Source organism: Frieseomelitta varia, unplaced genomic scaffold (assembly GCF_011392965.1).
Source record: "Frieseomelitta varia isolate USP_RPSP 00005682 unplaced genomic scaffold, Fvar_1.2 scaffold_506, whole genome shotgun sequence".
In the NCBI taxonomy this organism is placed as follows: domain Eukaryota; kingdom Metazoa; phylum Arthropoda; class Insecta; order Hymenoptera; family Apidae; genus Frieseomelitta; species Frieseomelitta varia.
In genome coordinates this window covers 155,250-173,396 of record NW_025110264.1, presented here as the reverse complement: position 1 = coordinate 173,396, position 18,147 = coordinate 155,250, and the positions used below count along the sequence as shown (strand labels likewise).

Genomic DNA, 18,147 nt, shown 5'->3' with positions numbered 1-18,147 from the left:
TCCGTTTCTCCCTCACCCCCCTTTCTCTCTCTCTCTCTCTCTCTCTCTCTCTCTCTCTCTCTCTCTCTCTCTCTGTCTCGTCTATGTTTGTCGTCTCTTTGTCTTTCATCCTCTATCTATTTCTGTCTTACTCACCATGCTCTTCGGTGGTGATAATTTCTCTCTCTGCTGCTCACACTCCAATTCGCTCCCTCGCGCAAAATCGTATATACACGCACACACACAACGATGCTCATCTCTCTCTCTCTCTCTCTCTCGAGTGTATTCGACTAGACTCGATTAAGTTTATCGCGATTAACGATAATTAATAACGCGTTACCGCGGAAAGTGCAGAGCCGCGTGCTGTGAGGGCGGCGATGGAGGGGGGGTGCAGATATACAGCGGAGGCTCTCGCGCGCCACTGCTCGCTCGTTCCTCGAGATTAATGGTTAACCGGGGATGTTAATGACGCGAATGTGCAAGGAGGCGGCGACGTCGAGCAGGTGGTAGCTCCGTGTGTACCCTCTTGCCTCGCTTCGTAAGAAGGCCAAGGTGTAAAAAGAAAAATAAAAGGGGGGTGAGGGGAAGGAAAGAAAAAGGAAGAAACGGAAGCGAAAGATAAAGGAAGAAACGGAGAAGAAGAAAAAGTAACAAAACGTAACTTCGCATATAACGAAGCAAGACACGGACAAATCTGGCAAATGATGTCAAATTGCCGGCAGCAGAAAGAGGAGACGCCGCGGCAAACGCGGTGCGTTTGCACGTGGAGGTACATACATGTACCGACGGCGATGCTAAATGATCGCCAGTCGAGCCTCGAGGAGTCGACTGTTAAGTAACGACGCAACAGAACGGTCTCTTTGGTAAAATGCTCGTTTACCGCAATTATGACCGCCTCATCGCTGCCACGCTAACGACCCCGTTCGGCCCTTGATAGCCGATGAAAGACACTACGCGTTCTACGGAATTCTAGAAGAGAATTTCCCTCCTCGTGGTGTCGCAACCAGCCATGTTATTAGCATCCCGCGTTTCCGGTTCGACTCGCGCGAGTTTCCCGCAGTAATAACAGCCGCGGAATTACCGTGAACGAGCGAGGTTATCCCTCGAAGACAGGCTTTTGCAACTCCTTTCAGTCGTGTCTCGTTATTGTCTCGTTGAACTTTTGGTTACGATTGTTTGCAAAGGTCAATTGCACCGTCAGAGGAGAGATCGCTGATACGCGAAAGAGCAACGTTATAGATCTTTTAGATTTTTCTAAAACGTTTAAAGCTTTTCGCTGTTGTTTGAAATTCTTAGTCTCGAACGATCGTAGTTTCGTAACCGGATGTTTTAATCTGTTTCGATGGCGATGGCTTCGCGAGCGAAGTATACTATAAAGTGTTGTCGAGTGTGAAATGTCGTCGCTCGCCGGTATTGGAAATTTGTCCTTATCGTCGGGAAAGCGCACCGGTACCAGACATCAACTTATTGGCTGGCCTGTTATTTCCACTGAGAGCGTCAAAATGATGAAACGACTGTATAACGACGTTAGGCGTGATATTATGCACAACGGAGAGGGGCATATTTCTCAAATAACGGGCCGCGTTTCACGCGTGACGCTTCGTTCACGTTAATTTATCGGATTCGCGGAAATATAAATCTTGAGAAACTCATTTTCGCCTTCCGGCTCGAACGTTCCAAGTCATCGTTGAGAATTAGCCATTAGAAAGTGTAATCAATCGTTTGGTTCGCAAAGAAACACGTAATTCCTTATGCCCTTGATGTGTGTCGTTATGTATCAACGGCTCGTGACTTATATTTTTTCTGAAAAATCCATGGTAGTTGATAGTTTCAAGTAGACTGCGGATTTTTATGCATTTTCGGATTCAGGAACTCGTTTCAACTAAATTTTGCAATAGAAATTTTGCTCTACTCTGTTTCGTACTCGTTTTATACAAAATATAACATTCTGTTTGGTTGGCCAAGAAGTAACTGCGTCTCTCTTTTTTTTTCTGAAAGCAAATGAAAGGTAAATTTTTCACGAGGAACAAAAACTTTATGTATACTGTACATTTTGTTCGATTACCTTTTGCCATCTTTCAGTCAACTTCAAAGTTCTTGTCTTTTCCGTCGTAGAGTTTCAAGAATACATCACCGTGCGCGTTGGATAATTTTGTACGAGCTTGTACAACGTTTCCTTTTTCTTCTTTTTTCTTTTTTTTAGAAATATGTACACCAAAATTGTTGATTGCAAATAAGCTCGAATAGTTAACCAACTATCAAGTTCGATTTAAAATATTGTTAATGTACATTTTCAAGATACGTATGTATGTCTATCTATTTCCATTCTAAGGCAATTATTTTTTGACCAACCCAGTGTTTAATAATATCGTTCCATTTTCTGTATTTTGCGCCTTTGTCGTGTGAGAAATGCAGAAAAACCCGCAAGTCTAGCAACAAGTGTTCGCACACTACTACATGCCAGCAATTAATCTTCTCTGTTGCAGTATTACGAGATGTCGTACGGCCTAAACGTGGAGATGCACAAACAGGTAAGTTGTTTCGACTTCGTCACGTGAAATCACGTACGAGATTGTGTACGGTATTGCCTCGGTGTGCGAGATTCGCGAGCCGACCGATAGAAATACGATTCGCGCGCGTGTACATATATCGCGTACCGTACCTACTCGCTCGCGCTCGCTTCTCTCCTCGCAATCGCGCGACACTCTTCATACGGCTCGAAGACCCGCGCCGCGTCGTGTCGTTTAAACGTCGCGTGTTTGCCGAAGTCATTAAATGGGATAAGTTTGTCCTGTGTACACGGCCGAATAAACATTTGCCGCGATGACTCGGCGACACAAGGCTCTCTTTCTCTCCTCCCCCCTCTCGAGAGAGTTGCAGCCGCCGCTTTCGATTCCGTTTGCAAGCTGCTGTTCCGAGAAGACGCGCGCGTACCGATAAACTGGTAGCCCGTACACGCCGCGAGCCTTTGTTTAAAGAAATTCGTAGCATTGCCACGGGGAATCCCGTCGATCGGTAAATATACGCACGTTGAAAAACATTTCGGTGATTGCACAAGTTGCGTAGGAAGTTTCTGGATTTTCTTCCTCGGTATTTCTTAATTATTTTGAACAAGATTAACGGTGGAATTAATATTTGCAGATAATTGGTTAGCCGACGAATTAGAATTTAACGTGTTTTAATATGCAGTTGGAATTAAAAGTTGAAAGTTATTCGACGAATGGGACAACGAATATTATAGTTAGATACGGATCAGTTTTTAACACATTGCGCACCGTACTCGGCGCGCCCAATCTGTTCCCAGGGCCCGCACATTTTCGGAGCAACAGGGAAACTTTGTACAATGGATATATGCGCTTCTTCAATTCACATTGACAAAATGTTCTTAAATATTACTATATATTTTTTATAGTAATATCTAAGAGTCTGTTTATTATGTATTTTAGAATTTAACTATTATTTATTTTATATTTATACTAACACATTGAGGACGGTGTGCTCTGACAAACATATAGCCTGTGTTTTCTCGTACTTTTTGAATTATTTAATGTATGATTGAAAGGGTTCAAGAGAATGTATGGCATTTAACAGGTGTATTATTTTATTAGTAATTAAAATTATTAATTATTTTTCATTTTAGAGGTATTTTATTAAACTGAAAATACCTCTAGTAACATTTCTTAATGTGGTGAAATTGTTAGGAAACTACTTCTTGAAAAATTATATAACATTATAATATATAAATATTATATAATATAAATTATACATGACGTTGCTCTGGGCCGTGTCCTCTACAACGCAAAAAAGCGAAACACGAGAGTCGTCTCCCGTCTGCAACAGTTGACAACTGAAAGACGCGAATTCGCGTCTCCCGTCCACAATGTGTTAAGTTAACATTTGGTCGCAAAAATTATTCCAAAATTGCAATATTCTCCCAATTTTAAGTACATTGAAATGTAACCCAGGCAAAACGAATGATAAACTTGTTGTGTTAGTAATTTCTATCCAGTGATATACCGATGAATTCAAAAAGAGGACGAGTTATTGTATATACGGTTTTGGTCACTCGTTATGGTCCGCGAACCGGTTACTAGCGCAAGAGGATTAAAAATCAGCAGGATCGGAGATCGTAATAAGAATTTTTCTCTCCTTTCCGATCCTTCTTTTTCTTAATTATTCTTTCTCAATTCTTATTTATTCTATCATAATTGTTATTCTTATGTATTTCTTAATTATTTCGAGTAAGATCAACTGCAAAAATTAATATTCGTAGACAACTTGGTGACAATCGGTTAATCGATTCCCAGCCACGAGAAAAATATCTCCGCATTGGTTTTGCCTCTGACTCAATAATTGGCGCGGTTTGCCGAATTTTTCTCGATCGGGGCCACGTGGATGGGTACACGGCTCGTTTCCTACGCAAAGACGACGGGAACCACGTAGATGGGGATCGGCTCGTTAAACCGGTGAAACCGAGCCGTGACGCGCAGCTTTTATACGCGTCTCGTTAATCATCCTCCTTATGTCTGGCTGCGTCGCTTATTTCCGCGGTGCTTCCACCGCCTCTTACGAGCTTCTTGCGACGAAAATAGAGACGCAGCCAGTTTCGTGCTAGAAATATACGCCGGTTCGATGAATGTCGTTTGCTTTCCGCGTATTTCCTTTGCAGAATACTGCTGAAATATTATTATACACACATATATAACAAAAAAGATTAACGAAACGACTTTAGAGTTATTTCATTTTCGGTAGATAAAAGTCGACTGTGACGAGATTGATTCGCGACAAGATTACGATAACTCGATAGATGAAACGTGGAGATTGGAACTTTTTGTCGAGCTGAATTTTTGCAGCAATTATGATCGAATTTTTTTCCATTTTCTTTATTTTTTTCACATATCAGTACGCATATTATTACTTGTACACGTATTAAACCCCCCTCCTCCCCCCCAAAAAAAGAAATGATACTACTTAACAACAATGAATAGCCACACAATCGCTAAAATCCAATTTTTCCTCGTCATTGCGTGGAATCCGTGTTCCGACATTCGTGCAACAAACGTGCACAAACGCCTGGGCAATTAAGAACGAGACGCAATCGTTCAAAACGAAACAGCCTGGAACGTAATTTCGCGGCGGCGTTCACCGTTCTTTTGCACGTCTAATTTTCGCTGCGCCGTGCGTTAAAAAGTGTCCACGGTTAAAACGAAACTCCACTTACGAAAAGAGAGAGCCCGGCCAAAAATATTTTCCGTCTCTTCTCGGGGGGAGCCAGCTGGGAAGCATGTGTTCGGCCGCGAGAGAGCGAAATAAACGCCTCGCGCGTTCCTCTTTCGTGCGCTTTGTTGCCGGCGCGTTTCACTAAGCGCGTAGCTCTCACGCGTCGACCGATCACCCACCGTGTCAAGTTAAAAAAAAAAAAAAAGAAAAGAAAGAAAGGAACGAACCGTGACCGGGAGGACCCTCTCGCGCAATTCAGCGGATATGAGTGAAAAATATCGCAAGTCACGAGTCGTCACAACGCTAACAAGTTTCGTCAACGCGCGGCGAGATGGACGAGGTAAACTTCTCGTAAATTTGTAACAGATTACAAGTGAACAGATCGTTCAACTTGGGGCGAAGTTAAGCAAAATTATAAAATGAAAGTGAGCCACGACTCGTAGCGTGAAAATTGCGCGCGGGGATCGTCTCGGTATTTTTGATGTTGAATCAATTGAGTTTCTTGGAAGAACCTTGAAAGAGAAACTTAATTGCAAATTCATATTAAATACGAAGGTTTTCTCATTATTTTAAGGAGGTATTCTGGTAATCCGGCTTGTAAAATTCGACTTTTTGGGGATTTTTTTCTAAAGAAATCATGATACATTTTGGTATACAGTTTTTGCATACAGATTTATTCATACTTGAAGAGTATTTACAATTTTTTTTTTAACGAAATTAATGAAAGCTGTGGGAATTATATAGCCGTAGGTAAAGCATGTTTTTAAAAACGGGTTCGAATGGCTGACGTGATTCCGGTCCATCTGGTTATTTGAAACTGAAAAACCAAAATGCATCTTAATTAGTATAAATATGGCTATCGAATGAACCACGGAAACAGCGAAATTTCGTAAATTAAAAAAATGGCAGCATTCTGAAGTTTAAATATCGATTTTCCTTGTGCTTTTCGTCTTTTGGGTGGTAAAAAAAAAAAAAAAAAAATATAAAAAAACATTAAATTTTGAAATTAGTGATTCATGCGACAAAGCTACATCCGATGAAGATCTCTTCCAAGTTTCAAGTCAATCGGTCAATTAAAATGTAAGATATCCCGTCAGCCAGTTTAAAAAATATGGATTTGAGGAAAACACATTTGAAGTTTCTGTTACCCGTTGTAGAAAAATATTCATACTTACAATCAATCGAGCAATACAGAAAATAAAATATTATAAAATAATAATAATACAAAAATAAATAATAATATAAAATAAATAATAATATAAAATAAATAATAATATAAAATAAAATATTTTTTTAGAAAAACACATTTGAAGTTTTTGTTACCCGTTGTACAAAAATATTCATACTTGCAATCAATCGAGCAGTACTGAAAATAAAATATTATAAAATAATAATAATACAAAAATAAATAATATAAAATAAAATATTTTTTTAGAAAAACACATTTTGAAATTTTTGTTACCCGTTGTACAAAAATATTCATACTTACGTTGCGAGCAGTACACCGTTTCCTTTAAACACCTATAACTTTTCAAACAAATCCTTTTACATGGACATTTTCGAAAGCATACACTTTGAAGAGAAAATGTAAAAACAAAAAAATAAAATTGATTCTTTTAAGCCGGATTACCAGAAGATACCCCCTTAATATTTCAACTGATCAAAAAGCGTATCATAATAATAATACGAGAATATCTTTCCTTTTTTTTTTTTAATTATTAAAACAATTTAATTTCCACGAGAAAATTATTGTTCAATTATTGACAGATCTATCTAAAACCGACCGTCAAACTAATTTCTACGCTCAGTATTATTAATCGTCGAGTTTCCGCGATGGACTCCAAGTTCGTGCGCCCTCTGTTAGATATTTATCGCGAATGGACGGTTGCTCATTAACGAGCGTTTCCCCATTGTTTCTTTTTCAGGCGGAAATATCGAAGAGACTGAACGCCATCATCGGACAGATCCTGCCCTTTCTATCTCAGGAGCATCAACAGCAAGTCGCAACTGCTGTTGATAGGGCGAAACAGGTCACGATGACGGAGCTGAACTCCATAATTGGGGTAAGTGCGCGTCATGCTTCGTAATTGACTAATTTTCCAACGAACCAGAGTGGAGGTTGCTCGATCGGCATTACGCGTCAGGATATCGCAACAGGTGCATCGTGAAATTACGCGCCTCCTTGGTGGAAAAGGTTTGCCAATTATTTTGATAATTCGCCGCGCAAAAACTTCCATTCTGTCGTCGACGCGATGATCGAACGGAAGTTTGAAGAATCTCTTCGAGTGAGATATTCATCGGTTTCTAAATTTTTCACTGGAGGGTTTTGTCCCGTGCATCACGACGTTTACGTTAGAAAAAAAAATACAGTATATATTTTTTTAAATTTTCTGCCTCAAGATCGATGTGAAGCTTCGAAAGTAACTCGTTATTATAATTTTATTAAATCGGAAATATAATAGATGTAATTCATAGACTAGAAAAGAACATATATAATTTCTCTAATCTCTTAATAATATTAACAATAATAATAACAATAATAATATTAAACAATAATCTAATCTCTTAATGATATTAACAATAATATACGTTTCAATTTTTGAAATAACTCGAACGTTTCCAAATAATCTTGTCCTGCTGAATTTCCTTCTCCGTAGTCGCTGCATTTTGTTCATATTTTTTTTACGTGCATTCGCCACGTACAAAATATCATTCAAATATCAGTCAGGGGAATAAATCGACAAAATTCAGACATTTACCCCGTCAAAGATATACATTTATACGTCCGACAAGTTTTGATTTAATTACTACAAAATCTTCTTACTTTCATGTTAATTTAATCGCTGAAAAAATACTTAATCTTTCGTATACTTGCACGACTAAAGAGTTAATAATCCTAAGTAATTTATGGACACAGATTGACACAAAATTTCTCGAATGGAACAGAATTTGGGCTACGACAAATAAAACCAAAATACACGACATAGCACACCATTTCTACCAAAAAATACCAAACAACAATATAAGGAGAAAAGAAAGGATAGCTATGACTAGACACTCCAAGATCACACACGAATCATCCTTCCTAAGCAAAACAGAACCACCTTTCTGCAACACCTGCAACCAACAAATCACCACCCAACACCTGCTACATGAATGCAGAAAATACCGAAACATAAGAAGTAAATTAAACCAAAACACCGCTCTAACCTGCCAGAAACAACAGAAAAACGTTATCAACTACCTAAAGGAGACCCAATTACTAGACAAGATATAAAGAGAAAATTTCAGCACGTCGCTAAAGATCTCGTAGCCGATGCGACTCAAAACCCCCATATGAAAAAAAAAAAATTTCTTACATCTTTCGTATCTTTGCGAAGTTACGTAGGTAGGTAGAAACCTAATCTAAACCGCGAGACAGAATCTCCCCGATATTTCGGAGAGGGAAAAAAAAAAAAAAAAAAGAAAAGAAAAAGGCTCAAAAACTTACTGCAGCAGGCAAAACACGGGGCAACTCTACACGCGCAAGCGGGTAATTTAAGATCGTTAAGGTCGGTCAACTGACTCGCGACGAGTTTCCACTTGAAAACAGAAATTTTTCCACTTGAAAACAGAAATTTTTTTTCGCCCTTTTACCTTCTCGCGACAGAACAAGATCGCCGTGCGTCGAGCTTTCAATTTTACACGTGTAATGTAAGCCCGTCGGATCGAACCACGCGGACCGCATGCGTATTCACGTGCATGCGTTGGAAAGGAAAATAGGGTGTAGGCACACGGCTGCGTCGTGTTTCTTCGCGTCTCGTGTACGACAGACTTCCGGTGGGAAACGTTTTTCTCATACTCATGGGCTGCGAGCGCGCTCTGGTGATAGCAGGGTCGACGAATGCGAAATTGGCATTCGGCCGTCGCGGCACGTATAATTGAGTTCCGAGTCGGTTCTCTCGCGTGCACGACTTGAATAATTCCCGATCGCCTAAACGAATGCACGGCCCTCGTCACGTCGTCCCCTGACACGCTTGAATTATTCTTTCTGCACGCGCCGCCGCTCCGTACCACGGGTTTTAGAAGTGCGCGTTGAGGATTCCGGCGACATTTGGTAATTATATATATAATATATATAATAATAAAAATATATATATATAATATATATAATAATAAAAATATATATATATAATATATATGATATATACATAATTATTCTTTATGCACGCGCCGCCGCTCCATACCACGGGTTTTAGAAGTACGCTTTGAGAATTCCGGCGACATTTGGTAATTATATATATACAAAATTATAAATACAGGACGAAGAGATGAAGATTCTTTTACATATCAAAATAATTTTATCTAACACTGGAACGATAAAAATTTTATCTGAAAGATTGGAGTGCAAATACGAGAAGGTTCATAAAGAACACGGAAACTTTCATTCATTTTGCTCTATGTTAAACACTGGAACTACCGACAATAAGAATTATATCCGAAAGATTGAAGTGCAAGGAATGATAGAAAGTTTGCAATGCAATAAAGAACGCGAACAGAATATTCGTATATTTTGTAAAAATTCGACGTTGTAAATCTGCAAAATTACACTAAAACTATTATAAATTGATCATTTTGACTTGATACAATTGCAGTTAATACGTGCACGTTTTCAATAGAAATTGATTATTGGAAATTTTTGTTAGTTAGCAAATTAGATTAATCTCTGTCCGACTGGTATTAAATTGTTTGACGAATCAAGAACACACGTTTAACGAACTGAGCCATATTGGTAATTACAGGGAGCAGTGGCTGTGAATTACGAGTGAAAGAAGATATATTTTTGTTACCAAAAAAAGATGCTTGATTTCTCTTTTCAATGTCCGATTTCAACATCTTCATCCACTTCCTTTTTTTTTTTTTTTTTTTTGCCATCAAGAGATTTATCATGTTATTACTGGCTGAGAGAGAGAGAGAGAGAGAGAGAGAGAGAAGAGAAAAATAAAAAAAGAAAAAAAAAGGAAAAGGAACGGTTATCTGCCGCAATCGGCACGAACAAAATCAGAGACGGTCAGTACGGGGCCGTCCTCGATTTAACGAGCGCAGGCCTGACCGCTACAAATCGTCCGATCGAGGTCGTGACACAAACCGCAATCTGCAGTTGCGTAATACGCGTCATCGGCATGTGGGGACATAATCAGCGCGTGCACTCAGCGCCGGCTAGTGGCTAGTACAAGGTGAAGCCGGCAGCGTTGAACACGTGCACGTGCACTCCTCTCGTTCGCACATACGGGTTGCTGCACGCTGATATAGCCACCAAGGGTAGAGCGTGTTCCTACGTTCCTATTTCCCTCCCTTCTCGGTTTCCTAGGGTCGGAAAACAGGCTAAATAAAGACGAGGAGACCAAGTGGAGGCAAACCGAACGAGATGGAAAAAGACGGGTACACACACGTCACCATATATATATATATATATATATATATATATATATATATATATGATATGCATATAGGAAAGGATAAGCGCGGCAAAGACCAACGTAGAAACGGTGAAAGAGAGACAGAGAGACGATGGGATAGAGACAAAACACGGAGAGCAAGAGGGGCCAAAGGCTGAAGGGACGACAGAGGCAAATAGACATAAGCGCCAACCCCCATGAATATGTATTACTCGGTAAACAGGGGTTGAATCAATATTTCGTTTAATAACACTGCACGCTGGAACGCAATTCTCCCTGCCCTGTTTCTCCCTCTCTCGCCTTCCACTCGCCCTCGGTTCCTCGTCTCCTTTGTATCTGATTGGACCTCTCTGTTTTCACCCTGTCTCGTTCGGTCGCTCGTTCCCTCTTCTTCTTGCGCAGCCTTCGTACAGCAGCGGTGCCTGCCTGTTCGCACGCTTTCCTGCACGCACAGGACAGGACAGACAGACAGACAGACAGAGAATAGCCAGCCAACCAGCCAGCCAACCCTACCTACCTACCTACCTCCCCCCAGCCAGCCAGCTAGCCAAAAGGGGGATGGGGTGGGGTTGCATTTGTACAGGCGCGCAGGATATTCCCTGACACGTATTTAAACGCACAGGTATGGACGAGTCGCACCTCGGGCAACGCGCCGGACCCGATCCTCCCCTCAGGCACCAGGCCAGGCCAACCCTCCCTTTCCGCGTATTATTCACGCCGCGTTAAACCTCGTTTGGGACTATTACGTTTCGTTTGCCGCGCTGCACGAACGACGACGCCGGCCCTCCCTGTCCGTTCTCTCTCCGTTGCTTCGAATACGAATTGAATACCGTAGGCAGGGTGGATGGGAGAGTTAGGGGAAGGTGGAAAGGGGGAGAGGGCGGGGGTAGTTCGTGCATCGTGCCTCCACGATCTCGCTTGTGCTCGCATCTCGATTTTCCCCGTGTATACGCCGCTCGCTTCTCGATTTTTTCTTCCCCCTCAAGTGATCAGGATCATCTGCTTAACGTCGTCGATCGTGTACGCGGGGACACTAGGGAAATTTTTTAACGACGACAGATCATTTGCATGAATTTGAGAAGAACGGGGAAAAAATGAATGTCGAATTGAGTTGAAAGAATTTTTAAGTCTGGACTTAAGAGCTGTTAACCTCTTGCCCTCGAATGACGTGCGCACGCACGTCGAGAATTTTTTGTCCCAAACCGGCAATAATATTTCTCAGTTTTAAGTATTAATTATAATTATATTTTGTATATATATTTAAGTATAATCCAGGCAAAACAAATAAGTTTATTACTTCTTAATAATTTCTATCCAGTGATGTCATACCGACGAGTTCAGAAGAAGAAGAAGAAAGTGACAAATTATTGTATACGGTTCGGTCACTCGTTATGGTCCGCGAATCAGTTACTAGCGCAAGAGGTTAAAGTTAAAATCAGCAGGATCAGAGATAAGGTTTTTTCTTTTTATTAATTATTCTTTCTTAATTCTTATCTATTCTATGCTAATTCTTATTCTTTAAATATTTCTTAATTATTTTGAGTAAGATCAACTGGTAAATACGTACGTTAAAAAATATTTCAGAGATTTCAAGTTGCGTAGGAAGTTTCTGGATTTCCTTCCTCGGTATTTCTTAATTATTTTGAACAAGATTAACGGTGGAATTAATATTTGCAGACAAATTGGTTAAGTCGACAAATTAGAATTTAATGCATTTTAATATGTAGTTGGAATTAAAAGTTGAAAGTTATTCGACGAATGGCACAACGAATTTATAATCAGATACGCAACAGATCAGCTTCAAGTTAATATTTGGTTCCAGAAATTATTACCAAAATTGCAATATTTTCCCAGTTTTAAGTACATTGAAATATAACCCAGGCAAAACAAATAATAAACTTGTTATGTTAGTAATTTCTATCCAGTGATATATCGATGAATTCAAAAAGAAGACGAGTTATTGTATATACGATTTGGTCACTCGTTATGGTCCGCGAACCAGGTTGCCAACGCCTGTTGACGCGAGAAATTTTTCCATTAGATCAACGGATCCTTCTTAACATGTGTAGTCAATCTTGTATAACGATTTTGTAATAGTCCGTCTTATTAAGGGAAATTTTCAACGACGACAGATCATTTGTGTGAATTTCAGGAGAAAATGAATTTCGAATTAGTGAAAATTTTTCTATTTTCCAATTTTTCGTGGAATGCTTCTCACATAACGATTCATAAATTGAAGAGCTCGAAGAATGAAAACAGCTTGCCAATTACAAACATACGAGCTTTCAAATGTTATTAGCATTTTAATCGACTTGTACGATACTACTGTATATAACCGCGACTATATAGTTTGTAGTTGAAACTTTGTCAAAAATAAGCAGACGAAGCAACCCTGGTTGCTCGTTCTTGACTATGTTTCATTTTTGTCGATTTTCCTTTGCTAAACAGGGGAAATGGCTCGACGTTTACGTTTGTTTGAAGAACGATACGGTGGCGTGAACTTCGATCGGGACTGTCGAAATTTAGATAACCGATACGTTTTTGTTACGCACGAAGCGACGATGAGAATGATTATACGTTGCGGTGACAATGGCAGACATTGTACACATGGTATAGCGTTGGAAGTAAAAAATGGTAATTTATGTAAATCGTATTCTTGAAACTGGCGGAAATATACGCGGCAAATTGTGATACAGTGGCTGTGAATCTACTGATACGCGGCAAATAAGCCGTTAATAAAATATGTTGATTATTCAAGTTGGCGCAACGACGTCAGCCGGTGTTGTATTTTTGGCAAATTGGTTTGAAATACGCGTCTTAATATCGGGAGCCGTATTTCTGTCATTCGAAAGCGGCGTGCTTCAGAAATGCTCGAGCTAATTTTAGACGAAGCGAAAGGTTATCTCGGCCATTTGATAAAATTATTTAGCGTTCGATTGTTTCTCGGGAAAAATAAACAGTTTCGTACACTTGCCTTTCGTGGTTAAAATATCCTATCGGGCAAACAATGTCTGAAATAGAACAAATTTTTAGCGATCGTGACAGTTGGGTAATCGTCAACACACAGCTGCGCTATTAACTGAGGTCGAAATTCTTTGTTCCGAGGATTAAACTCCACTCTGTTCTATTCTAGTTTTGACATTTCCTTTTTATTTATATAATCGATCGTTAAAGGCCGGTGAAATTTTCGCATTCCGAACGGCGTCATCAATTTTATTGATATTTATTCACAATTAATCATTGTCAATACTTTTGATACAAATTAAGTATTGTATTCACACATACATATACATACGTGTGAATACACAAGGAACATCGGTGTTCTATTCGATCCAATTAAAAACAATTTTATCTTTGTCAATTAATCCCACGATTTGAAAGTTTCCACTCGGCGAATGTTTAAAATTTCTCCAACGCTATACTTCGCCGATCAATCTCCACAAAGCGTTCCGGAAAAAAAAAGAGAAAAAAAAATATAGAGGAAGAAGAAAATTCCATAGCAAATATCGGGCGAAACATCAAACGCCGCGCAAACCGTTTAGCATGCGCGTCGATAAAAGCTTCACGGTTGCCTCGAAAAAGCCGGGACGTTTCTTGAAAAAAAAAAAAAAAAAAAAAAAAAAAAAAAAAAAGAAAAAAAAAATCGATACCCCCTGAAAAATGAACGTCAACGAGGCGTTCCTTTTCGTTTCATCGTCTCGCGCTCGCGCGCGCGTGCGATATCTCCGTGGCTCCCTTCTTTGGTCGTTGAGTCGTGGACGAGCTTCGAAGCATAGAGAGAGAAAGAGAGAGAGAGAGAGAGAAATAAAAAAAAAGTTGTTGCGCGTCAAAAGCCCCTCGCCGGAAGTCGAGTGGCCGCAAGGCAAATTGCAAGCTACATCCGTGGAGTAGGTACACGTGCGTAGGGCGGCGCAAATACGTCCCTAGGGGGTAAACTGTGCTGCGGTGAAGACCATACGAGGCCTGTATACACACACGCGAGGCCGCGCGACCCCTCCGGGGGTCTCTCTTGGCCCATTCAACGACAGTCCAGGAAAATAACTATCGTACACAATCGGCGCGTAGCCCGAGAGGGGTTATTTCGCATAATCCACCCTCGTCGCTGCGACCACGGACCCCTCGGTTCTACGAGAACCGTGTGTTACTTTCTCTCTCCCCCTCCTGTCTCTCTTTCTCCCTTTCTCGTACCCTCTTCGTTTCTCCCTCTGTCGATCCTAAATGCCTAAGTGAAATCCACTATAAGCATGATTCGCACACGTAACGAGTTTACCGGCCTCTGTTATCCCCTCTTGATCTTACGCTGCGTTTCTCTCCTCTTCGCCACCCCTTGTTTCCTCTGTCTTTTTCACCGAGAGTTTCTCTCTCCCTCTCTCTCTCTCTCTCTCGTGATCGTGTTCGTTGATTCATCCCCCCCCCCCCCCCCCCCCCCCCCCCCCGTTTCACGTTTCTTCTTCACGAAGCTGGGGGAGCGGTAGCTCTTGGGACCCAGTGATGACCATCGCCACTGGTCTGCAAAGGCTCTTCAGCACAGATTCGTTTTCACCCCCTTATTCCGGGGCGTATGACGTCAGGCTCGCTTCTCTCCCGGATGACATTTCATCCCGACACCGATGGTGTCGCGTGAGGAAACGTACACCGGGGACTTGTGTTGTGTACTTCTGTGGCTCCGGTTATTAACGGTAATTAGACCGCGGGCTTTTATGAGGTATTCAAGGGTGGAAAGATGTAAAAATATAGAAAAAAAACCTACTACTACCACTTTTTTTCAATATTTCACCCTTTGCCCTCGAGAACCTTTTGTTTTCATGTATCGTCTGTAACAATTCATTTACGGAGCATCGATTCAAATAAAATGACATAGCATTGGAAACAATCATTCGAGTGGCATTTAACATGAAATTTCGTTGATTATATCTTTCTAATACGTAATTCTGATATATAATTTAAAGCAATCGTCAACGTTATGGATTTGCTAGAACATGTGTAACATGCAAGAGTTAATAGATACATAGATAGTTTCCAATATCCTCCACCCGTTTTTCAAACTTTCGTACGAAGCAATTAGAAAGTCTACTAGTTTATTCCACTGAGTGTCAATTTTGACTCAGGACTGTCTTTCAGAAATTTCTTCTTCTGAAATACTTTTGTTCTCCTTACGTCATTGTTATTGTACTTTTCACTCTAGACGTCCGTTCAGATATTATGCCATTATATATCGTATCATCACACACACCAAAACCTATACGTTTTTCGTTATAATCATGCGGCAAGTTATAAAAAGAGCAAGTCCGAGCTAAATTTAGTACGATGCCCTCTCAAACAGAGTGCAAAGGGTTAACAGATAAAACGTTCATTATTTTCTCTAATCACTTTATTGCGAAATCATGAAGGCTTTACGATGAAAGATCAGGCCATTTACGATTGACTAACAAGATCTCTTGTGCGTTGCAGCAACAAAGGCCCGACATATCGAGACTGCTGCAGCAAATGCACGCTCAACAACTGCCACCGGGGACGGCGATCGGTGCTCATCCAGGGCTACCCGGACTTCCGGGACTAGGACCAGCTGCTGGACTTCCGGTGCCAACTTCCGCCTCCGCGGCACTTCTTGGCCTTGGCTTAACGCCGGGCGCCGCCACAGCACCGGGAACAACAGCCGCTCATCCATTGTCGATGTTGAGTAAACCGGAATTGCATCGCGGTCAACCCGACGATTTGAAAAGCAACGGCGGTGAGCATTTTCATACTAACTCCACCTCTTACCGCTCCCTCCCTCTCCCCCCTCTTTTCGACGAAGGAGTACAAGTTCCTTTTTTTCTTTTTTTTTTTAACCCTTTGACTCTCTTCGATAATTGTTCATTTTTATCCTTTTCTTAGAGAAACAGAAAGAGAGAGAGAGAGAGAGAGAGAGAGAGAGAGGAATTCTTTTTCATATATATATATAAAAATTGTTAGATTCTTTTTTCTGCAGTATAAAATCGAGAAACATTTGTAATTTTTTTTTTTTTTTTTCTTATACGAGATAAAGGAAAGTAGCGATGTCGGTAGCAATGGAAACCGACTGTTAACGAAGAATTAATAGCAAACAAGACACTAGAGAGAAACACTGAATGGGAATCTAACTGTTCGATGTTTCCTACGAAGTATCGTGTGTTTCGTTAGGAAAGTCAAGAAACAAGAAAAACGATTAAGACGATCATTGTTTGACGCGTGTGCATTACCATGAAATATGCATTCGATGAAAACGAGACGATAAACGAGATACCGCGCGTTTTCATCAGACACGAATCGCACAACGCGCGTGAATCATCGACGTGAACGTGTCTCGACACCCGACACGTGAAACGAACCAGTCGAAGGGTTAATCATGACACAATACGTATCAAATCACACCCTATATATGTATATATCCATCTTCTTCTTTTCTTTTTTATCTAAAAAGAAGAAAGTTTAATCTGTGTTCACGTGCTACTTACGTTATGTACCCACTCGATTGTCGGCGCATTTCGCGGGCATGAAAACCCCCCATTTAAAGCGACGTGGGGAGTGGTGGGAGGCTTGGATCCAAATTAGCACCAGTTAATTTCCACGCTTCCTTTCACGACGCATTACACATTCCCTTCTCCGTGGCAGTAATTCCAAAAAACCGCAGAAGACCGGCCACACGGCCTCCCTCCTGGTGTACAGCCCTCCGCGCCAACACGCGCCTCCCTTTCACGATCGAATTCCTAGCCGCTCCACGGGAATCGTAAAACCCCGGGAATACTCGTTATACGCATACCTTCCGCCCTTTCACACGATTTTAATTGCCACCTCTGTGGGCAGCGCGGCGGGAAAAGAAATTAACGAAATTCCGGCCTTTGGTCACGTTCGAGTGGCGCCGTGCCCCGATATATACACATATACATATACATATATGTATATATACATATGTATATGTATACACACACAGAATGAATCGCACCTGCGCACGCGCGCGCGCAACAGCGAGCGAGACGAGCGAATAGTGCACGCTCCAAACGGTCCGACCCATCGGTGGGTGGGGGGGGGGGGGGGATTTTTTCTCTTTTTGTCACCATCATCCGTTTGATCCCGCTTTTGCGATACCTCGGACGAAAAAAAATAAAAAAAAAAAAAATAAAAAAGAGAGAGAGAGAGAGCGCGCCAGTTGACCAACCGTGGTCTCTGTGTGTGTGCGGGTGTGTGTGCCTTTGTATATCGGTCTGTATATATGTATATGTATATGCAACGTGGAAAAGAGGTGGTTGGAAGCACTCTGGACCACGGGACAGTCGACAGCGGGGAAAAGGGTGTATGGGTGTGGGTGAGAGAGAGAGAGAGAGAGAGAGAGAAAACGGAAAAAAGAATATGTAGCCGACGTGGCGCGAGCGTGCGGCTCGGCTCGCTCGACTGGAAATTTTCAAAGCGCTTTTCGGGTATCCGCTTTCGGGGAGGAAGGGGTGAGCGTGTTTGCGTCACCCTGTTAGCGGACACCGGCGATTTTGAGCGA

At 41.2% G+C, this 18,147-nt stretch overlaps 1 protein-coding gene across 1 annotated transcript in view; it reads left to right on the top strand.

Annotated features, from left to right (window-relative positions):
• Positions 1-2,436: 2,436 nt before the first annotated feature.
• Positions 2,437-18,147, top strand: part of LOC122533214 (protein groucho-like) — a 37,235-nt gene continuing 21,524 nt past the window's right edge. The window contains exons 1-3 of the mRNA XM_043662707.1: positions 2,437-2,510; positions 7,125-7,262; positions 16,089-16,368. Coding sequence (XP_043518642.1) covers positions 2,475-2,510; positions 7,125-7,262; positions 16,089-16,368 — 454 coding nt within the window. The 5' untranslated portion in view covers positions 2,437-2,474. The remainder of the gene's footprint in view (positions 2,511-7,124; positions 7,263-16,088; positions 16,369-18,147) is intronic.